The 27,603-nt window shown below is 39.3% G+C and overlaps 1 protein-coding gene across 1 annotated transcript; it reads left to right on the forward strand.

Annotated features, from left to right (window-relative positions):
- KLB (klotho beta) lies at positions 1-27,603 on the forward strand. Its single transcript, XM_019526445.1, has 5 exons — positions 1-1,133; positions 15,310-15,820; positions 20,008-20,276; positions 22,334-23,477; positions 26,399-27,603. The coding sequence occupies exons 1-5, from the start codon at positions 396-398 to the stop codon at positions 26,782-26,784; spliced, it is 3,048 nt and encodes a 1,015-aa protein (XP_019381990.1). The 5' UTR covers positions 1-395; the 3' UTR covers positions 26,785-27,603.

Below are 27,603 nucleotides of genomic sequence, written 5' to 3' on the forward strand. Positions count from 1 at the left end.
GCTTGTTGCAACTTATCAGTATCTTCTCTCACCTGGTATGCTGACATTTCAGTGATGTAGCATGTAAACAATTATAAACAGGTTCATAAGTATTTATGTGATACAGGTAACCTATTTTCTTGGAATAAGAGTAGGTGTCCCAATGACTGCAAGAAAGCCACCTCCCCTGAAATTGCACTGGTCTTTGTGACCCATCCTAGGTCTCACAGTTCAAGTTACTCATTGACAAGGCTTTTACAATCACAAGCTTTTACTGAAGCTTTGATAAGACACTCCAGCAGTTAGTGGCAATTGAAGGCAGTCTGCACAGCAGGGACTCTTAACAGGAATGAATGTATTTTCTCCAGCACAAATGAAAGAAATCTGACTTAATACAGATGCTATAAAAGGACATAATGTGTGGCCAAAGACTGAAGAGATCTGTTGCTTTTTGGACACTTGTTTTCATACGAACAGTTACTGGGCTTGCCGGAGATGGAAGATCTGTATGGAAAAAAGATCTTAGCCTCAGTCCTGTAAGTGGTACTCAGATGTTTCTATATGACACTTTTCCCAAAGAGTTTCTTTGGGGGGTAGGGACTGGAGCATTCCAGGTGGAAGGCAGCTGGAGAAAAGATGGAAAAGGACCCTCCATATGGGACGGCTTCATCCATTCAGAGTTCACAGATGCTGCCAGCACAGCTGGCTCCAGTGACAGCTATGCATTTCTGGACAAAGACTTGTCAGCTCTGGATTTCTTGGGGGTTACATTTTATCAGTTTTCAATTTCATGGCCAAGGCTCTTTCCCACTGGAATGGTAGAAACTCCCAATCAAAAAGGACTCCAGTACTACAGCTCTCTAATTAATGCTCTAGTTCACAAAAATATTAAGCCCATAGTTACTCTGTACCACTGGGACTTACCTTTAACACTGCAAGAAAAATACGGGGGATGGAAAAATGAATCACTAATTGAAATCTTCAGTGACTACGCAACCTTTTGTTTCCAGACTTTTGGGGATCGTGTTAAGCATTGGATTACAATTCACAATCCTTATTTAGTTGCTTGGCATGGGTATGGTACAGGTATGCATGCACCTGGAGAGAAGGGGAAAATAGCAGCTGTCTACTCTGTAGGACACAATCTGATCAAGGTACAGTACAACTGGATTTGATTTTAACACAACTATGAAAAATAACAGGAGGAACACTAATATGATAGAACAGAACAGATCTAGGACTGGGGAATACTAAGAAGTAATAGTGAGTGTTTAGGAGTCCTTTATCTTCCTTTAGTGTTTGTTTTAAAAGTCTGCAGCCAGTTCAATAACCATGTTTTAAAAATACCAGTTAACTAGTTCAGTTCAGTTACTTTTCACTTGCAAAGCCTGACAACAGTGTTTACCTACAGTTTGTCATGCTTATTTTGCTAGTTTAAATTTTGTCCATGTTTGTGTATTTGACAAATTCTACCACTAATAGTATCCACATAGAAATATTAACTGCATCCTGGTAAGACCGTATGGAAATTATTTCTTAACAACTGAACTAACAAAATTATCAGTTTTGTTTTGTTGTTGTTATTGCTAAAAAACAAATAGCCTCTACCTATATTTAAGAAATTATACTAAGCTTGTCCTGTTTTTAGCAGTATCAGTTTTATTATCAGTATTGTTTTACTTAGCTATTGTCTTCCACGATGCTGTGTACACCCTATGGACTCAGTGTTGTTCTCAGCTGAGTTCAAAAGATGCAGGCAAAAGCACTGGTTCTAGCATATCACTTATTTCAGTTTATATAAATGACAGAAGACACCTATCCATATGTCTTGGGAACTCTTGGTTTAATTTCAAACACTTTCTAAATACAACAGTTTAGAAGAAGAATGAATAATGCTAATATAGTCCTTTTTGTGAGCATATTTCCAAGTGTGTTACGAAAGAAGTATCATCATCCTGATTCCAATTCTATGCCCTCCTCCTCACTTTCTTGCCATTACTATTACAACTTTCCCACATATTATGACTGTTTTTTGTGCAGGAATATGTATACCTAAAAATGGATTTTAATTGCCAAAGCAGCTAACATAGTTTACAATGAAACATTTCTCTTCTTTGGATTTGCTTCTGCACTTTTGGGCTCTCTGAAGCTTTTCTTTACCCAAACCTCCCACTGATTTAAATGTGAGCTTTAGGTGAGAAGGGTCAACAAGAATTAAGCCAGATAGATAGATAGAGTTTCTGTAATATCTCTATATAGCTATATAACTCCATATAGATGCATATCTCTATATAGATATAAAATAATATAAATCCAGGTATTTAACTACATACTGTTTATAGCCATTCATTCACTCCTGTCTCTAGATTAGCCTTTGATTAGGAACTGTCAGGTTGCTTTGTGCAAGACCAAGTATATTATGGGTACTTAACAAACAAAGAAACCCCCCACAGCAATAAAATACGTGGAAAGAAGGAGGTGTGGGCTGTTCCAGACCCCTTTTTTCCCAAAAGTTTCTGGGTATCTAGGTGTCTAAAATGACTTCAATATCATATTATTTTTTATATATTAGCAAAAACACAACATTTAGAGGTTGTGCACTGTCTCTTAAAAAGAACTGGCAGCCAGAGCATCCTTCAAAGGAAGGAGTAACTTAGTTACTGTAGACAAGCTTTGCCTATTTCAGACAATACTGAGAAACAGATTTTGAATGTTCAATGTCATGCTAGTAAACATTAATATATCCTAACTAAAGCAGTGGTTTGTTCAAACACAGCTAACATGTAACTGCCACAAAAAATGGTATTGGTAAAATACAAGACATTCAACAAACTTAACATTTATTTATACATGTAAGTAATTATTTGATTATGACGCCTCTAAGGCACAATATAGGTGGAACTCCACAGCAACATTTGTCAAACACTTTACAGAGTAGAATATTGCTATATTTTATTTATATTTTTCTCTCAATTTTGTCCCCACATTTAACATCCTTCTGATAGGCTGTAGGAAATTGCAGGACATAATAAGAAGAGCTTGCATTTCAGGGCCCTTGACACAATTAGCTGATGATCTCTGTCATGGAGGAAAAATGTAGAAATGGGATAAAGTAAAGAAAGACAGAGTTTCAGCAAGATGATTTTTCCATTTGAGTATAAATATGTCATTCGTTTTTAACAGTACTGTAGTAATTCTGGGGGCATTGTGAAGGAACTAAATTTTAAAGAAATATGTGAATGAAGAGAGGGTATTGGCTTGAAGGGGCCCCTTTGCATGTCAGAGATGTATGAAAAGTGGACCTAGTAGATCACATGGGTGAGGGATAAGAAACTAAGCTAGGTATGTCAGGAGTAGAGTTATGCAAAGCCTTGAAAGTGAGCTGAGCCTACATATGAAGAAGTGGCTTATAGTTTGAGTGTCTTGCCTTCGGGGTACCCAACTCAAGACCCTTGTTTTTTTTCTGAAAACCAGGCCCTATAAAATAAGTAACCAAAAATAAAAGGACCTTAACATTAGCAGCAGTTTTTTTATTATGGAACAATAAGATTAATATTGCCAGTCTGTTCACATGACTTAAATCAGGTGGATAGCTTCATAATTAAAAAAATAAACATAAATAGTCATAACTGGAACTGAAAAAATATACAATTCTAAGATAATGGGAAGTAAATTACATCCTACTAATGGCTTCCTAATAAAGAGAATGAAAGTAGGAAAATAGCAGCAGCATGTTGCTTACATTCTTTTAAGAACTGGCTTCTGGTACACTTAATTGTCTTCAGTAATACTGTGGTTGATTTGTTGCCTCAGAAAAATTAATGGAACTATTCACAGGGTAAGATGCTATTTAACTTCAGTAATGTCACAGTCTAGCCTTAATGTTATTTAACATTGTTTTATTTGTCCACACAAACTCAAATGTAAATTTTACTCCCCTCTATCCCTGAAACAAAAAGTCACGAGGAACTGAAATGGTTAGGAATTTTGGATCTGATTCAAAGTCTGTGGAAGTCAGTGAAAAAACAAACAAACATTGATTTCACCAGATTTTGGACTAGGCTTCTGGTGACACACCTCAGTAGTAAAACCTCATTTGTAGATAATTTGCTGGAAGATGAAGGAATTGAATTTTCCATTAGAGCCTAAGTTCATTAAGTATGTTTAGCAGAATGAACATGTATGGAAAGCTATGGGTAAACTGACCTGGCCAGTATAGGATTATGTCACAAAGCAACTGAATGGCAGCTCCGGAATCCTCTGATAGACGTGTAGTTCATATTTGTATAAAATATATTGGTCCATCTCATAAAGGAGAGTGTTAGTTTTAGTTTCATTTGCCTAAGTAGCACTCCACTTTGCAGGAACTAATCATAGTTCACTGAACAGGCATACTTTTATGTGGCAGCTAATTCATATCTGTTGCTGAGTTTCATAGAATGACAGAAATAATTCAACAAACCATAAATCCCACATTGTCTGGACTTTGGATTCTTTTATCTGTTCTCTGAAGGTCCGAAAACCAACGAAGTCTGAGGAAATTTCTCTTCAGTCTAGGTTATAAATATAGCTTTTTAAAATTTGTGGCAGTAAATTTAACAGATAGAAGCTATGAGAGAAGAAAATAACATTCAGATGGGGGGATCTGAGGAGAAAGCAAATGAATCATATAACCAAAAAATAAAGTGAAATGCAACTTAATCTAAATACAGGTGGGGAGTAAGAAAGTTAATTATTTTCCTATTACAAGCAGGATTTTATAAGGAAGTCTGTATGCATCTATCTTTCTGTTCCCACTGCTAGTTATCATCTCCCTTCTTCCCATAACCATGTGAAATCATCTCTGTGGAAGAATCCAGCTCCACAAGTTGGAAGGAGGATAGCTGGTGCCAAATTCTATTACACCTATTGGACATTTAAGTGGACTTAGGTGCCTATGTGCAATCCTATTCCACCCTGCTCAAGTCCCTGAAAAACTGTTAATATTAAAGGTGGGTAGGCCCCCCTCATTGCTGATTTTTCTGTGATTCAATCTTAAGGGGCAGATGACAGCATTTTGCCAAAATAGAGGTGTTCATTCCCTCTTTGTTCTACCCTGTTAAAGTGTCTGAATTATACCTAGGTGCCTAAATCCATTTAGATTCCTAGTAGAATCTGGTTCCTGGTTTCTACCAGGTTCTTCTTCTCCAACTATACATGGGAAAAGTTGGTTTAAGTTACTGCAGGTGCCATATGTTCTAAAGTATGTTTCTTCCTCTCCACAATTTGGAAGCCCTCTAAAGCAAGAGCCCAACAGTACAGCTCCTGTAAGAGTCATGCTCTTTGGGACCTATTGGAAGCAAAGCAGGCTGAGTAGACTGAAAAAAAAACACAACAAAATAAAGGATTTCCCTAGAAGCAGAGCTCTCAGTTGGGGGAGGGGTGGAGAGAGGGAGGGTGTCCATGCGTATAGGGTTAGAAGGTTACCATCTTCCTTATTGGGCAAATAGCCTACAGTGAAAGAAATAAAAGGAAATTTCAGTTTGAGAAAGCTTGTGTTTTCATGGCTCTGCATGGGATACTCCTACAGAAAAGGTAGCAATAGTTGATGATAATTTTTGAGAACCTGATTCTTCTCCATGTAATGCAATAGAAAATATGTTGTTTAAAGGTCATAAATTGCTGTGAGTTTAACTTAGATAACAGACACGATAGATTGCATGATCATTATCATTACTGTAATAAGAAGCAGCATCAAATCTCAGTCCACTTGGACAGTTATTGTCAGACAGAAGGAAAGCTGCTTCATTTTATAGTCAAGCAGACTGATCTTCATAAAAACATCAATGAGTGATACACCTTAGCATAAAAGGAGCCAGGGAAAACATATAGCTGAGAAGATACGAATTGTGCAAAGGAACCATTTAACCATGGTAGTGAGAAACGAACTGCATGCCAAGAAAGTTGATGGATTTTGTGGATTAAAAATAAATATAATATGAAGCAGGAAGATATAAAGCACTCAGAGTAATGCGATTCTGATAAGAGTTAAATGAGAGATTCACTTTGCCCAGCATTTACCATTTTCTTAGGATCTGGTTATGTTCACTGTGACAGATCCTATACCACCTATTAGGCATCTAAGTGCAATCCTGTTCTATGCTGTTTGAGTTCCTAAAAATCCATTAATGCATCTATTTTTATGGTATGCTGCCATCTAAGTCACAAAAAAGTGAGAAGGAGGACCCACAACATTTTTCAGGGACATGATGGTGTGGAATAGGATCACTCTTAGAATATGGCCCTATGCTTTGTTCTCTTTTTTGAGTCCTTTGAGATTTATCACGATCATAAGTTATAAAACAGTCTCAATATTCCTTTTCTGTTCTGGACCCATGCTCTCTTAGCAGTTCTGCCTTTATTATGTTAGGCAGGAAGAAAATAATTGTTATTGTTATTAACAAACGTTCTACAAAAAAGCATAAACAGACTCCTATAATGAGGAAATACCTGCAAGAATCCTTTTCATAGAGATGCTTTCACCTTATTTCCCTATGGTAAAGGCACCTAGGCCTTCCTCAAAACCTAATGTATCCCTAGGGATGCATTAGAGGACAGGGCCATTCATGCAGACTGCAAATGCCCAGGTAGACTGGCAATAGGCAACCTAGTAGGGGTGCTCTACAGTCATACTGTCTTGAGGGGCCTTTGGAAGGGTCTTCTCCACAAATTTCCCAAAATGGATGGAGAATAATATGTATTTCCACAAAATCTACCAGACACTTCTCCCCTACTCATTCAGAGGCCTCCAAAGGATGCAAGAGTGGAAGACAGTGTCACAGCAATGGCAGAGCCTAGACTTCCTTTGCAAAGAAATCTTATTACTTGTCCCCATCAAGCATGAATCTTGGAGGGATAAATATGGCCCTGTAGCAGGCTCCAGCAATCTACCCAGTATCCAAAGACCCTAGGCTAAGTATAGACAGTCAAAAAGTCCAAAGCTGAATTGATTCAGTCTTTGCAAGTTAGTCTAAGCCGCAGAGATTGAACCAATAATCAAATGAACAGACATTCACTTTTGATTCAGGAAATGCAGCCACATGCCTGCAGTGACTCAAGCCAGAAGCTGGGGGACACTAGAGCATGCCTCCCTGGCACAGTAGCCAGCATGGGCTGTGTGTTCACTTCCTCTTTCTGCAGCCCCCAAGGTCTCTGGGATTTGCAGTCCACAATCACAGCAGAAGGACTTTACAGAGTTACTTATCACTTCCTCTTTCTGCTTCCAGGTGCCTCTGGGATTTGTAGTCCACAGCTGCAGCCAGCACTAAGTAAGCAGGACAGGGCAGCTATGTACTTGGGGGAAGGGAAGTTTAACCCTCCCAGGCCCTAGAGCCCAGCAGGGATTTGCCGGGGGGTGGGGAGAAGCAGTAAGCCAGCCAGGGAGCCAGTCCTTACTGCTCCAGCTAGGGAGAAGAGGGGTGAAGCTAGCCCTGCTCTCTGAATCAGACAGCACAGCCCAGTCCAGGCCTGCAAAATGCTGGGATGCTGGAGGACTCTTATTTAACTTGAACCAGGAAGGGATCTGGGACAGAAGGTTCATAAGTCGGCTTAACCAAAAAGAGTTAAGTCTGATACTACATTCAGCCAGATTTATCTTAAACCAGTTTCCGCCAGGGCCTATCACAGGGGGGGCCAGGTGGGCCATTTGGCCCAGGCCTCTCATTCATGGAGGGCCTCAAATTTAGACTTTGGACATTATCTCCAAATGAGGTTATACATACAGACACAGAGATACAATGAAAGAAAAATACATTCATCATACAACTTTAAACTTGTGTCCCATTACTAGGCCACACCGCCTGTAGTGCACTATGAATTAATATTTTGTTAATATACCAGGAGCCTCAAAAAATGGAAGTGGCCTGGACCTCTCTCGACCTCTGAGAGGGCCTGGTTTCAGCCATTTTGAAACTGGCTTATGTGCATTGAACTTCTATTCTGTCACAGGTTTAAACCAGTTTCTGATCACTTAAACCAGTTTATGTGTAACTTTTGTCCCTAGTCCTAGTGGCTGGAAAAGCCTGCTCACAACCCCTAGTCTCTACTCTGCCTCCAATCTCTCACTTGCCACAATTTGATCTTTTCAGAGTTTTCTAATTAGGGAAGCTATTGGCAGAAAAGGGAGAGCCTCTTTCTAGGTAGATGCGCTTAGTGCACAGTCCTTCAGGCTTCTTCACACTGAACTCGAGGGTGTGGGTTGCCTCTTTCTAGACAATCTCCCAATTTAAGACTTAATGGCAATAATTGTAACCTCTTGCCACTCCCATAGTCACACCCATGCCTCAGATATTTTCAGTCATCGCCCTTAAAAGGCTGTTTGCCTCAATACCCAGCATGGCCTATTCTAGCCTCCAAGTACTTGTTGGAGTCTCAGCCTTCACAGGCTTCCTCTCCCTTTTTCTAACTAGGCTCTCTCCACTTAGGCCCACTGAACCCAAATCCAGCTGATGAGCTCCAGTCCTCTGGGACCTTGGGCCCCTGACCCTAGTTTCACCCTCATGGGTTACAGACCCTGGCCCTCTCAGTCTCTGACTGTCTCTGACCTACACCTTGTTCTGGCAGGATACTGAGCCTTGATGCTCCTTACAAGTGCCCCACTGTGGCCTCCGCACACTCTCAGCATTTAAGCCAGGAGGTTTCTGGTGCCTGCAATGCTCCCAAGTCCCTGCACATCCATGAAGCACCTTCGCTCTCCACCATCTTGGATTCTCACATGCTCCCTTCCCCTCTCTATTCAGGTTCTGGCCGGACTTATGGGTCTAAGAGCCTTTTCAGTCAGCCAGTTGCTCTCCTCCTCACCCTCCCTAGGAGTGTCTAGTCTATTAATTTAGTGGGCAGCCTCTGAGTTTGCTGCTTTGCTCTCTTAAGGGGTAGGACACCAGGTCCCTGACATGGGTCTTTCCTTTTGAAATCAATGGTCCTGCTTTTTCCCTTTCTCTCTCCCCCTTGGCTGGATAACAGGGTTAGGGCTCCCTGTTACAGGCTCTTATACTACTTGTGCCTTCCCTGGAAGAGCTTGGCATCGGAATCTTTGTCAGAAAAATGTTGCAACCAATTACTGTGTTTAAGACAAAGTGCCATTGATTTTGTTTTGCCAGTGTGTAACAGTAATCCGTTATTTTCCTACCCAAATATAAACGCAGTTAAACTCTAATTAAACATTTTCTCTTAAAGGTGGCATGAACTTGTCATAAGCAATAGGATCTGTGCAATCAGCAAATAACCCGGTATTAGAAAGAGAGCAAACATGTAAAAGATCAATGAGAACTAATAAGGAAAACATGTTTTGATTACAGAAGCATGAATCTGGAAACTTCTTCTACGGTCAGGTTGTTAAAAATTCAAAGGCACAATCTGGCAAGTGTTCTGTGGGCCAGATTCAAGATCTACAAAATATAGGAGCCAAATATTTAAATATTTGAATGCCTTCAACCTTCTAAATTCACACTAACTTTCATAGGTGCTGAAATGTCTTGTACTTAAAGCCAGTTCCAGTATGGTCCTCAGCACTTCTGAAAATCAGCTGTAAGTGTGAATTTAGAAGGTTAAAGGCACCCAAATATTTGAATGAATACAGCCCTAACATTAAAGCAACCAAGTTTGCAGATTTGGCCTTGAGTTGCATTTTTTCCTTTCTGAAGACAAAACCCATCCCCTAGTAGTCATGGCCCCTGTGCACAAATGATATGTTTATCTTATAATTAAAGTTCCCTCTAAACTGCACGCATGTGCAGCCACGCACAATAAAAAATCTTGCTGCACAATAACTTTTTAATGCTGCGCACTGGGGCCAGCGTGGGACATTTACTGCTCGGCTGTGCAGGGGCCGCTCCACTCCTCACCACACTGGCATTCCCACGAGGAAGGAGAGTGCAGCCCTGGCTGGAGCAGTCTGTGAGGGGCTGGGCCGCTGATCAGTGGACAATCACTCCTTCCTCCTCCATGCCCACAGCGCGGGGCAGGCAGCGGCTCCTCCCTGAGGCAAGGCAGGGGTGGGGGCCAAGCTGGGCACCGCATGGGCTCCACTGGCTCCAGGGAACTGGTCTGCTTCCCAGCCCCTTCAGGCAACCTTCACCCTGAGCCCCACTAGCTTCACCCTAATCTTAGCTTTCATCCCTGTGACGCAAGACCCACAGCTCCCATGCCAAAGCCCAGCAGCCCCACAGGTCTTCCACACTCTGCCTGCTCCCTGCCTCCATGCCTTGCTGCAGGCTTTGAAAGCAACGCCATGTGCCTCACTGCATGATCTGCCCAGCAGCGGGGCACACATAATGCCACACCACTTTCAAAGGCTGCAGCAAGACTCGGAGGTGGGAAGCAGGCAGAGCACAGCCTGCACATGGGTCCAGGAGACATGACAGGGAGGTACACACACTTCATGTAACAAAGGTACTGGAGACAAAGTCAGCTCTTTGGCAACTGAAGACAGAGAACTCAAATGTTTGCCCAATTTTAAGTATTAATTAAGCCTTAATCCTAACCACAGAGACATGATTAAAAGGTAGCATGTGGGTAGTACAGCTAGTTTCTTCTATTATTTACAACAGTGCAAATTAAAAGCAGAATTGGGCCTTTAAAGAAAAACATCTAACAAGATAATAAATAGACTGAGACTAATATTAAAGAATGCATCTGGCGCACAGTCTAATATTAAATACTAAAGGGGAAGGCGGGACCAATTCAGGAACCGACTGAAGCAGGGTGCTCACGGATCGCTACACCTTAGAGGCAACATTGCTTATAATGTTCAGCAATATATATGTAACATTTAGTCTGTACAAATTATTACAAATCTAAGAATACATGTCACAGAAAACAAAGCATGATGTGTCAACCAAGAAAGCCCATTTTAAAAAGTCGGTTGAGGCATTTCTGTTTCATACTTTCTGATTCATTCTTATTTTCTTTTCTTTCAAAAAGATATTTTGTTTTGTTTTTAAGTTAGTGTTCTGAAAATAAATAGGAGAACAAAGACGCCTTCTTGTGTAAGTACTGAGGAAAGAATGCTAGAGCCAAAATCTGTTTTTACTGAAGTCAAAGGAAGAATTGAGATTGATTTCAGTAGGAGCAGGATTTGAACCTAATGAATTAGATTAGCATAATGTCACTTGATCCATTTAGTTTCTTTTGTTCAGTAGAGGAAAGGTGCTTCAGTGCAGAATGCCTTACCTAAGACATCCGTTATAATGCTAATTTGCCTTAGATAGAACCTGAGGACTTCTTAGTGTTTTGCAGAAATTGTACTTTCGTATTTTATAATGCACCTGTCACTATAGGATTAACAAATCAAATAATGCAAACAGGAATGAATTCATCCTCAGAACACCTCTGCAATTTATCCAGGCTGACACCTTTTTAGGACAGGTTCATTTTTCACTGGGTTCATGGTATCAAGTCCACTGTGGTATTACTAACAAATAGTAATACAGGCAGTCCTCGACTTACAATGTTTTGAGTTACAATGTTTTCAACTTACAACGTTTATAAATTGACACTGTTTCAACTGTATGATGTCAGTTTCAACTTTACAATGCTTGATCCAATGTGATGCCATGCCAGCGAACAAGTTCGCTGCATCGCTCATCTCCCTGGAGAACATCTATCAAAACTTTCTTGGACACTTTCTTTAAGAAAGCAGACAAGACTCCAGAAAAACCTGGAGCCAATACTCCTGAGAAGACTCCAGCCAAGAACCCTTCACAAAGTCCAGCAAAGTCATCTCAAAGAAGTCCTTCCAAATCAATATGATTGCTATTTACAATATAAATACAGGAATGTAGCTATATTACTCGTCTATAATTGATCGAGTACAAAATTCTGGGGTATTTTTGGTGAAAATAGGGTATCAAGCCTTGGTTCAGGAACCAATCCCCTATTTATAACATTGTTTCTTATGAGAAAATTGGTTCCGAGTTACAACGTTTCGACTTAAGACACGGTTTTCAGGAAGCAATTGTGTCGTAAGTCCAAGGACTGCCTGTATTTAAGTATTATTATTCATACTTTATAACTGAGGAGTGAAAGCACAATCATAAGTGCCTTGTAAAGTTAACTGAATAGGTAATGATCAGAACAAGTGCAGATCTGCTATTTTGACCAATATGCACATTGCTTCCTTCACTGAAAAAGACAGTCTTGGCCCTGAGGCTTCAAGCTAAACCCCTGAACCCACAGAAAACCCACTGCCTTCAAATGCAATATTGTACAATTCCATTTTTCAAACAGTAATAGCCCTGGGTGTTAACATCATTTAATTAGTCTTTAACCCCACTTAGTTCAAATATTTCCATATGAGTGATTATTTAGAGGTTATTTTTCTTAAGTCCATTGGAAATCATCAGGGAACTGTAATATGCAAATATAGAGTGCTATATTTCTTCTAAGCCACTGGTTTGTAACCTTTTTAGACCCAAGGCATCCCTCCACAACATTTTAGACTTTGGTGGCATCCTGGTTGAGAACCAGTTCTGCTGCCTTAGCTTTCTTACCTCATGGGTTCTTAACTGTGGTGCTCCTTCTGCCAATGCTGCAGTAGTGGAAGCACACTGCAGCACCCCTGAAAAAGTCTTGCAGCACCCCAAAGCACTACAGCAACCCAGTTGAGAACAACTGTTCCAAAAAAAGCATTAGACATCAGATATCATAATCAGAAATAAAACATATGTCATTAAGACCCCATTTCTGCCTCTTCATGGTATAAAAAAAAGAGTAGAAAAACCACAAAACCCCCCACAAAATCAGAATCATCATATTAAACAACTAATAAAACAGTCATTATTGTATCTCTAATTCGAATTCTTGTTCTCAACTGGTCATGCCCTAGATTATGCTAAGGTAAATTATTGTCACTCTGGATACTGTTTTTTCAGCTGATTGCTAAAGCATTAAAGAAAATAAATCCCATAACAAACTACATGGGAACAGGAGAAGGCCCTGATCCTGAAATCAATTACTTGCAAGAAGGTACCTGCACTTTGACATGAGCTCATAACACATTTATTACCATTGGCAGGGTGGTGAAGGATTTAGAAAAGGCAATTCATCAAAATGTTTTCAGTGCTTATGAAATTAACTCATGTATGATATTGCTTGCAACATTTTATTAAACAAACAAGTGTAACTTGTTTGTTACATCTGTTTAATAAAATTTATTTTTTTATTACTCAGTTTAGTATGATATTAGACTTCCAGTCTGTTGTGTTTACTACATTCATATCAGAAAAAAAAGTGCTGAAATTAATATGTCATTTGTACATAGAATAAAATGTATGGTATTGATCTTACTTTCACAGTGTGTACTTAGCCTTGATGTTTGGCCTTGATCTAACAAGGCAAATGAAGGATTAGGTATTAAACTACCTGAAAAAAGATTAGTCAAGAGTTACTTAGAATAGCCAATATAGTACATGACATAACTTTTAAACAGATGTTTATTTTATATTTAATTAATCTCGAAAGAGCAATTAGCTGGTTCCATCCACAGTTATTATGTTTCTTAATAATAGCTTCTATCGAAGGATTTTAAACTTCACAAAACATTACTTAAACATCTTGGAACAGACTTGCGAGCAGGCAGATGATATTGTTTCTACTGCACCTGGAAAATCCCCTAGTACATACAGACTCTACTGCAAATTTTGCAATGGAGTTTACTTCAATTTCAATCAGAATCAAGTGGCATCAGTGTAAATGTGGGTTTTTGACACTGCTATCTATACCAAGTGTTTGCACCAATAAAGTTATACCACAGGCTGTAATTTCTAGTGTTGACAAAACTGTTCAATAATAATAGCATTTTTACTTGATTCTAGCCAGCCTTCTGAAGGCTCATGGATATGAGTTTTCTAGGATTGCTTTTACCATAAACTGGTACAATCTAAAATCTTTTTTTTAATGCTCCCTCCCTTTTCAACTCTACACTTAGAAATTTGTTTGAATTGCTCTGATATATGTCAATTATAGCACCATTATCTGGCACAGCAAGCACAGTCAACCAAATTCAACAGACATATCCTTTACAAATGCATGCAGACACATCTATTTTATTGTATTAAATAATTATAAATGAGGACAGTGTTTGGAAAAGGTGTCAGAATAAATGCACACTGCAAACTACTACAAGACAATATATACTTGTTGCACAGCCACAGCAATCTTTCTTACACTGCTCATCCCTAGGTTGATGGACATTCTAGAAAAGGGTTGAGAGAAACTAGCTTTTTTTATATCTAAGCAACCAATGTCAATTGTGATAGCAATTTTTGTGACGTAAATGAATAATATGTTTTGGATACAGTCTTTAGTTGGAATCTTGAGACCACTCACATTACCAGCATATTAGACTGAATATTGACATTTGCTTTATAAATGCAGTTTTGCTAACTGCTCTCTGTTCTCTGCATCTCAAAGGTTAACGTTAACTTTATCAGTATTGCCAAAGATAGGCCTTGTACAAATGTTATGACAGATGATGACCTTGGAAACTATAAACACCTGAAATACAAGATTTCACAAAACTGTAATTTTCTACGTTCTACAATGTTTGGTTACAATGATTTACATAGGAAACTATGCTTTCTGCTAGGTAATTTTGCCAGGGTAATTCTGAACTAAATGTTTTGCAGTGTTTCTCAGCATTTTCTGTGTGTGTATATACAGCGTCATTTTCTCCAGCCTAAAGTATAGCTCTACAAGCAGAGTCAATCCACTATTAAATTGCATTCTTTTCTATCTCGTGCATCATCAGACAACTTTAAGAAAAAGATTGTCAGACAGAACTTTTAAGAGAAAGATGGGGACAAACCAAATGTCTACATCAAAATCGCACAAACTGGGAAAGCTGGAATTTAGGTCCAAACTCTGAAACATCAGCTCTTCTCTCCTTATTAAAGTTTAGATACCATGCAGACTTAATCACACTGGTGATCACTTAAAAGTAATCCAGTTATGTTAAATAGATGTACTGCAATGTATCCACAGAGGAGAAAGTTAACAAAAATACTTTGAGCACAGAGAATCCAGGAAACCTGCACAGCCTGGCACAGTTGGTAGCAAGGCAATCCTGTCACACACTAATTTGATATGGTTAAATTGTTTAGCAGTTACTAAGGAGAAAAAACTCAATAATTTTGCAAACTTAAATCTATCAGCAATCATTGAGATATTGCTGGTTATACTCCTACAGTACAACAAATGCATCTATGCTGCTTCTGTTTATTAATATTGCCATAACATTCTCTCTATTGACTTTTTTAAAAGAGTCAAAGTCTAACGTTACTCTTTTCTCATTAGGCTCATGCAAAAGTTTGGCACGACTACAACAGACACTTTCGGCCATATCAGCAGGGTGTTGTGTCCATAGTTTTAGGATCCCACTGGATTGAACCCAACAGATCACAAGATGTTCTGGACATTAATAACTGTCAGCAGTCAATGGAGAGAGTACTTGGATGGTTTGCAAAGCCAATACATGGGGATGGTGATTACCCAGAAGAGATGAAAAATAAACTGCACTCATTTTTGCCCAGCTTTACTGAGGCAGAGAGAAACTATGTAAAAGGAACAGCTGACTTCTTTGCATTTTCCTTTGGTCCTAACAATTTTAAACCCCCAACCACGCTAGCTAAAATGGGACAAAATTTGTCACTTAATTTAAGGGGAGTTCTGAACTGGATTAAACTGGAATACACCAACCCTAGGATCCTGATTGCAGAGAATGGTTGGTTCACTGACAGCCACGTGAAAACAGAAGACACCACGGCCATCTATATGATGAAAAACTTCATTAATAAAGTTTTACAAGGTTTGTATATCAGTTTAGTTTTCTTTCAATGTTCAGTGTTTCTTTAAAGGAGACTATCAACTAAGTTCATTATTAAGCATTTGTACTTCAGTGAAGCCCAGGTACCAACCAGTACTCCGCTGTGTGAGGTGTTCTATAAACACAGAACAAAAACATGATCCTGGCCCCATGTTGATAAAACCCAACTTCTAGATTTGTTTCTCTTTTATTTGTCAAGAAAAACAAAAGATTTACCTAACTTTTTTTTTCCTATTTAAATGTTGTGCTTTTAAACCCAAATATATGATCTTTGTGTTATGCATGAGAAGCAAACAATGAAAATAAGGAATAGAATTAATAGAAGTGAATCTGACATCTTACTTTCACTATCTAACCTGAAGGAAATGCAAAATCTAAATCAGCAGCAGAAACTGGAACGATTTTTTGGTTCTAACAAAAATACATCAATTCAGTACAGGGTTCATCTTGACATTTTTCTTTAATATGGTACTTTTTAAGGTAAAAGAGTTGCATGTTGTATTAAATGTAAATAATTTGAATACACTATTAATATTTCTACAACTTCAGCATTTGGTTCTTTTTTCAGCTACAGAGCTTTGTATTTTTAAGTACTCTTAGAGGGACCCCTACTGGTTGTAGAACTCTATAGTAACACAAGATTCCTTAGACTGCTTTCTTTTTCACATACCATATTTTCTTCTTGCTGGCTCTTCTTGTAGAATATGACATGTCCAGTTAACCAAATGTCTACATCATTTGGTATGGAATGACTCAGATCTTGTTACCAAAAATATTTACATCTTTCATGAGGAAGAATACTAGTGATCTCTTCTGCTGAGCACTAACACGGTTCTTTGAAGTTCAAGAAATAGTGTTACAAAAGAAAAAAATTAAGAATATTTCATAAGAAACTGCCATACCTGTGTAATTTTCAGCAATATTAAACTTAGAGAGAGTCCCAGATCCTAAAGTTCAGGTCCCAGCTTTCCCACAGTTGAAACAGTTTAAAAGATGTTTTAAGTCTCTTATCACTGAACTTTACTTTATCCCTGGGTCATCTCATCTATACATACAAATTCAACAACCATGGTTATGCTGATAACTCATAAATCTACCACTCTGTTCCACACCTGTCTCCTGTTTTTCAGATTAAAGTCTTCTCCTACTTTGCTGACATCTCATAGGTATCTTGGTATCAGGTCAAGCACAACTTGGCTAAAATGTATCTCCCAATGTTCCTTCACTCCTAATCACTCTCACCTTTTTTTCTCAGTCACTGGGTCTAGCCCCACACATCTGGCTTTCACTTCAACCCATAACTTAGTTGCCATCTTCACCTCTTTCTAGGTTGCCACATCCTGGTTATGTCTAAATATTACTGTTTCTTTCTGAATAACATACCTAAGATATGCCCTGTCCCATCCATCCAAACAAGTGAAACTTTTTGTTATCTCACATTTTGCTTACTGCAGTATCTTTTTCTCTGACAGCCTTGCTCTGCTCATATCCATACAGAATCCTACTGCAAAGAATATTTATCTTGGATTATGTCACCTTCTTGGCCTATCTTCATTGGTTCTTCACAGGTTCTTTATGGTCCATCCTCATCTTACCAACAAACTCTCATTCGTTATGAAGAGGTGTAACTGGTAGGGACAGGAGGGGAGTGGGGGCTATATGAGCAACTGCCCAACACTGACTTGGGGGGGCTGGGAGGTGAAAAAAAGTGACTGCCGCTGGCATCTGCATGTTCGTGTTTACAATGGCAGTGACAACTGGAACTCACCAGTTCTGCTTTGTCCCACGCTCCCAGCTGTGTCCCTGCACTACTTTCAGTTGCTTATTTGGAAGCTCCTTTGGGCTAACATATCTTTTTAGTTTATTTATACAATACTGTATACAATATTAATGTGGAATTCTGGTCCATGATCAGGATAGCTGAGGACTACAGTAATACAGTTAATGCCATTCAAAAAATAAAGATTATACCAAGGTATTACAAGGCAGCAAACATCAGTAGAAAGCTGAAAATGTTTAGCTTAGTGTTGTTCAAAGAAATAAAGCAGAATATACTATTGGAGGGGATGGAATACCTGCTTTTAAATTGAAATGCCTAACTTTCCCCTGACTTCAACTGACCCAACTGGGTCAGTGCCAAAACTCCCATCAACTTCAGTAGGCTCAGCATTTCACCTCAGGTTTGTAGCCAGCTCACATCATATTAATGCAGGATGTTCTTTTGCAGTGTTTCTAAAAAGTGACTCTGGTTGACTTAGAGCAGTGGTCTCCAAAGTGGGGTGTGTGCACCCCAGGGAGTGCGCAAGACGATCTGTTGGGGTGCTGGAAGAAAATATTAGAACTTCTATTTATATTTATATAAATATACATATATTGGGGGTGTGTGCTCAAACATTTTTTACTGATGGGGTGTGTGAACATAAATATACATATAATGGGGGTGTGTGCTCAAAAATGTTTTACTCATAGGGGTGCACGATCAAAAAAGTTTGGAGACCACTGGCTTAGAGGACTAATAATGGACTATGGAGCTTTTCTTCCGTGTGTCATTCAGAATCTATCCCAAGTTTATAATGAAAGTTGTTACCTTCCATATGCAGCTTTGTTATATATTTATATATTATATATAAAACGACTATAGTTTTGCTGGCAGAAGTATGAATTCATCTACACTTGCAGCTTCCTTATGGTGGCGACCCCCTTCTTTCTGCCTGCAGAACAACACAATGTCTTCAACCAAAAGGCTTCAGGCACTACCCAACAGCCAAAAAAACCCCCAGGCACTCTTCTGCCTTCTCCAGCCCCTCTAACAGATCCAGCAGGCTTCTCATGCCCTACAGACACAGCTACTGACACAGACCCACACAGATCCCTTTGAAGCCATGTGGGTGAATCCATGATCTAACAGCTTCTCTCTCTAGCAGCTGCTGTCTCTGGACAATGCTCTGGGCAACAGAAACAGCCAATTGTAGACAAAGCTGCTGTTCCCTTCCCAGGAAGCCAGTGTTTGTATTAGAGAAATCACCCTCACATTAGTCATTAAATTACAACTTTATTGTCTGCTTGAGCAGGGAAGCCTGCTCAGGCAGACAATAAGGACTGGACTGGCTGAAGAGGTCTGTCTGGACTCTGCACTGCTTACTCCATCACTAGCAAAGTTCTCTCCCACTTAAGGTTGACACAAAGTAAGACCATCTGAAGAAACCTGCTGCACACATTCTGTGAATGAGCGAAGGACTTTGGTCTTTAGGCCTTTCAGTCTGGTTGCTTTCACAATCATTACATTTACATATGCATTTAATGTTGCAGGCTATAAGGTAAACAGGGATTTATTATATGTTTTAAGTAGCAATGATAAGGTATGATACAAAGAAATGACAGAATCATTCTACTAATGAACTGAGAAATGCAAACCACTGTTCCTACAAATAACCCAGGGCCTCAGGATTCCCTGCACCACTACACAGGCTGCACTGGCAGAGGTGCACAGCCCTCCAGCATCCCTCACCCCACCCTACCACCCCACTGCAAACAGGCAGTGCCAAGGATCACCTTCCCAGCACACAGGCTGCATGGGCAGCACACACCCCTGCCCCCACTGCGTGGACAGCACCAGCAGCACATAGTCCCGTCACTCCCAGGCCCACTCCTGCAGTGTGGCAGCCGGCTGGCGACAGGAGAGGTAGCTGCATGGGCCTGGTGGCCTCCTGCTAACTTCTCATGCACTGCCAGTTGGATGGCCCTGAATTAACTACAGCAGGCCAAATTTTTAGCCAGACTCTCTAGTTTAGACAGTAAAAAATGTCACTTAAAAACTCCACGGTATAATTTTAAATCATTTCAAGTAGCTGAAATAATTTTGTGTCTGCACAGTGTAGATAAACCACATCCTCAACTATTAAAACAAGCCAACATTATTATAGCACTTCATTTTTAAAGATACTTTCTAAAGTTGCTAGTGAAGAAGGACTAACCTATTAAATATCATCTCTATTTGGCCATGGTTTTTGCTATCCATTAGAATAGTGATGAGAAGCAGGGAATTTCATAACATACAATTAAACTCTCTGACCTTCAGTTATTTTACAGGCTCATACTGTAATTCATATTTCTAAGCTGTTAATGATTTTTTTCCATGTAACCCCTTTTCACTTATTTCTCCTGTGCAGCTATTAAATATGACAGTATCAATGTGTTTGGTTACACCGCCTGGTCTCTCCTTGATGGGTTTGAATGGCAACATGCCTATAACACTAGACGCGGATTATTTTATATAGATTTCAATAGTGAGCAGAAAGAAAGGATTCCTAAGTCATCTGCACTTTATTACAAACAAATAATTCAAGATAATGGATTTTTTCTGAAGGAGCCTCCCCAGGGGCTACAAAATCAATTCTCCTGTGACTTCTCCTGGGGTATCACAGAGTCTGTTCTTAAGGTAAGCATAATATACTGCAAACCTCTGTTAATTTCCATGTATTTAATCATGAAAAAAAATTTTGTACATGTCTCTGTACAGTACTTTCCATCAACGATTTCAGAACACTCCACATATATAAATTTAACCTCAAAATAAACCTCTAAGTATAAAAGTATCTGTTTGGTAGCCCCCTGGCAGACATTATACTTAATATATGATTAACCAGTTAATCGTGTGTTAAGCAGTAACCTGGCCACATGGTCATGCAGTTAATGGCACAATAAAATAGGGAATAAGTCACAAAATATGTGTAATAATTTTGTGGTTGGTTTCCATTGTGCCCTAAATTGAACACGTGGTTGGTGTGCCCCCAGGCTTAGGAGCCCACAGGAACCTTGAAGGGAACCTGTATACTCCCACAGCTGAGAGCACCAGTTAGGACTCAGGGGTGGGCAAAATGCAGCCCAGGGACCAGATGCAGCCTGCCAGGCCATTCTATCTGGCCCTCAGAGCACCTAAAAAATTCAGAAAATTAATATTAATCTGCCCTGGGCTGCTTGTCATGTGGCCCTCGATGGCTTGTCAAAACTCAGTAAGCGGCCCTCTGCCCAAAATAATTGCCCTCCCCTGATTAAGTGATGAGTGCACTGAGCCTCAGGAGCGCAATGGACCTTGAAGGGCAGACTGGCACTCCTGAGACACGCTACTTAGTTGTGGAAGGAATGCCTAGGATCATGATCCCAGCCCCCCCTGCACTGGCAATAAGGCACAATTCAGATCTGATCCCTAATCCCACAATTGTACCCCTGCCATGCATGTGCAGCATGGCACAAAGTGCAATTGTTGGGATTGGGGATCAGATCCCATCATGCCTTTAACTGAACATTTGTCAGCAGCCATGTAAATAAATAAACAGGCAAAGGTAGCTTTATTGACTTGCTCAAAGCTTCAGCGCTAGGAATACAACTCAAGAGTCTAATGATTCCAAGCCCTCATTGCAGGGGTATAAAAAATAAATATACCGTAATTGTAAAATACTGTTGAAACACAAATGAAAAAAGCATTGCTTTATATATATATATATATCTATATATATGCACACAGAAAAATGTTACACAAATTTTGTGGCTTATTCCCTATTTTATTGTGCCATTAACTTCATGACCGTATGGCTATATATATTGCCTTTTTTGCCTGAGCCATATTCAGAAACAGGTCATATTGTACACTGTCATGATAAAATACTTGGTTTTATGGCATATATTTTCACATTAAACTTTATAGCTGTATTGGGACAGGTGCTGTAGCACAGCTTTGTAATTATACAATGAAAAGTAGCACAATGGAAAACCTCAAGCAGGAAAAATGCTTACCAGCAAAATAAATTTAATTTAACCCAGCCACAATCAGACACAGGAAATAAATGCTTCTACATATCATATTGCTAACCATTGAGAGGGGATACCATAGTGTGGGGAACGATTTTCTTCTCAGCATGTTTTAAGGTTGAATTTAAAACTTTTTATTTACCACATGGTACAAGTCCTATGCAACAAACTGAAGTAAAAAATTAGAACAGTAACAACACAGTAACAAAAGTGCAGTGCTGAATCTTGTTAGCTATCAGAGATTAGTATTGAAACCAATTATATTAACTGCTTGCCCTGACAAGTGATAGAGTAAAGCAATCAGTGCAGCTAAGTGTAAGACAGGTCCCGCTGGTTAGGGCTAGCTAGTAAAGCAACTAAAAGTCCTGTTTTGCTCTTACATATCACTGTTGCCCTGCATAACTCTGGACAAGATAATCACTTACTTTATACCCCATTTATATAAAGGGTGCAACTTTTATTTGGAAATGTTGTAAGGTTTGATTAACAAAACCTCTGCCCGTATGCTGTTATGAAATGCCTAGAAACTACTAGGCTACAGAAACAGAACAGCAAGGAGCTTCCTTTCCTCACTGCTTTATTTCACAAGAAAAACTTAAGCTAATTCTTTGTTCCATATAGAGGTAACAAAGACACTTGTTTAATGAATGTACATTTGAATACATTTATTCCTATTCATTTTTACAGGCTGAGTTGGTAGCTTCCTCTCCACAGTTCTGTGATCCCAACCTGTATATCTGGAACATCACTGGAGATGGGCTTCTGCACCAAGTTAAAGGAGTGAAGCTGAAAACGCGACCAGCTCAGTGTACAGATTTTGTTAGCATTAAGAAACAACTTGACCTCTTGGAAAAAGTGAAAGTCACTCATTATAGATTTGCACTTGATTGGTCATTAATTCTACCCAATGGAGATTTGTTAGCTATCAATAGGCACGTGCTAAGATATTATAGATGTGTGATTAGTGAAGTACTGAAACTCAATATTCAATCTATGGTAACTTTATATTATCCAACTCATGCCTACTTGGGCCTGCCTGCTCCTTTATTGCAGGGAGGAGGATGGCTAAATCAGTCTACTGCCCAGGCCTTTCAAGATTATGCAGCTTTATGTTTTCATGAACTTGGTGATTTGGTAAAATTCTGGATTACAATAAATGAGCCGAACCGACTAAGCAACATCTATAATAAAAGCAGCAATGATACCTACCAGGCAGCACACAACTTATTGCTAGCACATGGCATGGCCTGGCAAATCTATGACAAGCAATATAGGTCCATTCAGCGTGGCCAGGTGTCCCTCTCTTTGCATTCAGATTGGGTTGAGCCTGCCAATCCCTATTTTGATACTCACTTGAAAGCAGCTGAAAGGTTTCTTCAGTTTGAGATAGGTTGGTTTGCAGATCCAGTTTTCAAGAGTGGGGATTATCCAGTAGCCATGAGGGAATACATTCTCTCCAAAAACAAAAAAGGCCTCTCAGAGTCTTTCTTGCCATATTTCACAAATGAAGAAAAGAAACTCGTTAGAGGCTCAGCTGATTTTTATGCTCTGAATCATTTCACCACAAGATTCGTGATCCATGAACTTCAAAATGGAAGCCAGTATGAGTTTGATCGGGATGTTCAGTTCCTACAGGATATCACCTGTCTGAGTTCACCATCTCGCTTGGCAGTGGTGCCTTGGGGAATTCGCAAAGTTCTACAATGGATTAAAAAGAACTATGGGGACATAGATGTTTACATCACAGCAAATGGGATTGACGACCAGTCTTTGGACAATGATGAACTTCGAAATTATTACTTAAGAAAGTATACACAAGAGGTTTTGAAAGGTGAGTAGATGAATTGAGATAATCTGGAATAAGCTACTTTTCATGGTGGCATGGAGTATATTCTAAATGGACATTGTCTTAGTATCAGCCTCCCCTCCCAGTTACACAGATCACCTCCTCATCCACAATAGCATAATGTCCCTCTTCTAGTTTCAGCAATTGCTTGCATTGAAGAGAAATATTAGTAAAATAGTTAGTTTATATGGCTTGACAAAAGTGTTTAAAATTTTTTAAAAAGTGTTAATCTTATTTATTTTTGCTCTTTATTGCCAGTATGAGGTGTGAGATGTCAGCTTGTGTGAAGGTCAGGACATTTATTCAGTTGGCTAAATATGGATTTAGATTGCTTTTAGGCATCTCCATTTAAAAGCACTGGCAATTATCTCTGTGTTGGTTTGAAAGTTTAAAAATAATGAATATTTGTTCACATTCATTTCATAGTAATTTGAAAGTATTGATAAAACAGACAAAATTCTCCTGTGCTAGTTGCTTCATGGAAAGATTTGCTTTTGCAAGCAAGGCAACTTTCATACATTTTCATATATTGCATAGATTGCTGATATTTCTGTTAGTGGGTTAGAAAAAGAACCAAATGCATTCCAGCTGTAATCAGATGAATACATGCAATATCTATCTAGTTCATGAACTCTACTAGATTGCATTTAAAAGAAATAATTTCTAAAAATTAAAGCAGTAGCACATCACTACAGTTATTACTTTATTTCCTTTATAATCTAAGAGCCCCTACAAAGAAACATACTAGTAAATGTTTTCCACAGACTACTACTCATGAATTCTTGATTTTCCCACTGCAGTCGTAAGTACTACCATATTTACTTGAATATAAACAGACAGTGAATAAAAGAAGTCCACCTCCCCCAATAATTGGATTCTATATATGAAAAATGTATAAGTTTATTGTAATTTTCCAGGTATGGAATTTAAATCTTAGAGGTTTGCCTTGAATTTGGTCCCCACCCATAGCAGGGAAAACAGATCTTTGGGAGTCAGATAGCTCCCTTGCCTTCTGCCGTCCAACTTATTCCCCCTCCAGCACCTTCCCCCTCCTTATCATCAGACCCTGCTTTCCTGAGCAATGGAAATGAGGGGTAAACTTGAATACACTGACCTTGAAATAAACATATGCAAATTATTACAGATACCTACAGATTTAGTTAATCTAGAATTGATGCATTTTACTTTTTTTAAACTGTAGGTTTTAGCACAGGTACTATATAAAACATCTTTAAGCAGCACTTTTTTATTTACTTATATATAGTACAAACTATGCATAATAGTCCAAAGCAAAAAGGCTCACGATTTACCATATAGTTCATTAGGCTGGGCCCCAGCAGAGTCAACAGTGTTTCAAGCCATAGTAACCCCACAACTCAGCACTGTTTAGTGTATACTGAGTCTACACCAGATATCTCCCAGATACAAAGGATCCATATGCTAATTAACCCCCCACTCATGACTCAAACTGGGTGCTTGTTACAAGCCCGATGATCATCCAAACATGTACATACAACATTTACATGAGATGCAGGGCAATCTTGTCTGTCTCCACCTCATGGAGGGCGGGGCCACACTAATCGCATGCGACCGGCTGAGAGAGGGAGTGACAGAGGGATTCTGGGTGAACTGTCTGGGACCCATTTGGTGATGTTTGCCAGACATTTAAGGCTGGTGAAGAAACAGGAATCAGTGGAAATGGGAAAGAAAGGCACAGCTAAGCTATGGGAGTGAAGAAATCCAAATGTGTTCAGTGTAGTGGTTCACCAAGAATTGAAAAAGAATCAGTGCTGAGGGAGGCTGCACACAATGGGGATTACCATATATCTTATTCAGATGGGCAGCACTAATTTATCCTTGTGATAGATGAGTATTTCCAACCTTTTCTGCCCTACAACACACTTACCCATCTTCTCCACCCCACGGCACACCAGCCAAACATTTGGGGGGGGTGGGGGGAGGGATGGCGAGGAGCTGAACACTGAAGGAGGTGGGGGATGGCAAGTGGCCAAATGCTGCCTGAGGGGCAGAGGGGTCACAAGCAACTGAATGCTGGGGGGGAGGGAGAGGAGATGGCAAGCAGTCAAACACTGAGCAGGGACGGATGGCAAGCAGTCAAATGCCAAGTGGGGGTGGGGGAGGGGTATTGGCACAGTGACGGCATGGGGCGGCAGTGGCATCACTGCCTGTGGCCACAGCCCCCCAAGCTTCTGCGGCACAACTGGACGCGGCCGATGGACACCAGTTGGGAAATGCAGCGATAGATTCCCATCGGATTTGTTCAATATGGGCTGTGTTTTAGTCATGCTCGGTGTTGGCTGTATTTAATCAGCTTCACAGTTATTTTCCATTACTAACTCCGTGCTGCTTTTGGCAGCAGTTTAACGACAGATGGTGTATTCAATGAGGTGTCTTTGTATGTGAATATAAGATGAGGGGCTTTTCTTTCTGGCTTTAGTAGACTAACCGTAGGATTTTAATGTAGGAACTCCTTAATTCTAATTGCATTTCTAACAAAGACTCATTAAACCTGTTGATGATTATGAAGTAGTAAGGAGTTAGGCATTATTAGGGATGGTGTATACAGCACATTGGTAAATATAATTAGTTAAATTATTTGTTTTATAAGACATCAAGTGACCTAAGGAAGGGTACTTCATGACTGAAATCTCATCCAACAGCTCTCCCAACTATACAGGTGGTCCTATACAAGATAATACAAAAAAACTTTGCTTCTCATACATTTCCCAGACCATCACAGCTACACCACCATTCCAATCTTGCTTTATAATGCAGTTCTAATTTTTAACTATACTAATATTTGCTGATAATCAAAAAATGATTTAAAAATGTTTTTTCAGTCCATACACAAGATTATAGTGTTAACATTCTCTTCTTCTTTGCAGCATATCATATAGATAAAGTCAAGATTAGAGGCTATTATGCTTTTAAACTGACAGAAGAAAAACTAAAACCCAGATTTGGATTCTTCACTTCTGATTCCAAGGCCAAGCCTTCTGTACAATTTTACAACCACCTGATTAGCAGCAACGGCTTTCCTGCAGAGTATTCAACCTGTGATCAAACAAATGAAAAAACACAGTGTACCTTTTGTTTATTTCTTTCACAGAAGAAGCCACTGATATTCTTTGGCTGCTGCCTTTTTTCCACACTTATTTTGCTTTTAACTATTACAACTTTTCACAAGAGAAAAAGGAAAAAACGTTATAGGCCAAAAAAATTCCAGTACATCTGTGTTCCATTTAAAGAAAGGACACAAAACCACATTTAATTAAACTCATCACTATCTGTTTTCTCTATAATAGAGACAGGACTCTTTTTGAGAAGCACTATGTGAGTCACTCCAGATATATGAACCAAGTAATATTCAGCGGAGGAATGGAAAATAATAGCACACACATTAAAAGAAAAAAAAACAACCAACCTGTGATGATGATGTTGAAATTATTTTATCTGGCTTTTGAAGCAAAGTAAATGGTCTCTCCCTGTGTGTTGGAATGATCTTTAAACCAATGTGACTTGAAAAGTTATTAAGCTGTGAGAACTGATGTGCACTTTTATATAAACGTCTTTGGACTACAACATTTTATCATGGATGCCAAGATATTTTTGTGCCATTGTTAAGTATGAATTGGCAGCTGTCTAGGTTTCCAAAAGTAAGAAGTTAAAAAAAAAAAAAAAAATCAGACAAATTCAACCCCAAGGATAAAATGTTCTGGGACAGATTTTGATCTCAGTTGCAAAGACAAATACAAGTAACTCCCTCATTATTTCAGATACATTGCAGGTGCAACTGAGATCCATCTTGGACAGCTTATTCTAAAAATAAGACAATAGGCTGCCTAGAAGTGTCTGGGGAGGCATCATAATATGCAATCACTACAGGTCTCACCCCACTTAGATAGGAGCAAGGAAAAAAACAAAACAATCATACACAGATTTTTATTATTGAAGAACATCAAGATAAGGTATGGGTGGTAAGCTATCATAGACAAATAAAATGCACACAGTTGTAAATTGTATTTATTTCCAGGAAAAAGTGCAAACTATGTGAAGCTCTAGTACTCCTAGTACATTGCTAACACAGGCC

Source organism: Gavialis gangeticus, unplaced genomic scaffold, assembly GCF_001723915.1.
Source record: "Gavialis gangeticus isolate Ggan-Ray unplaced genomic scaffold, GavGan_comp1, whole genome shotgun sequence".
NCBI lineage: Eukaryota > Metazoa > Chordata > Crocodylia > Gavialidae > Gavialis > Gavialis gangeticus.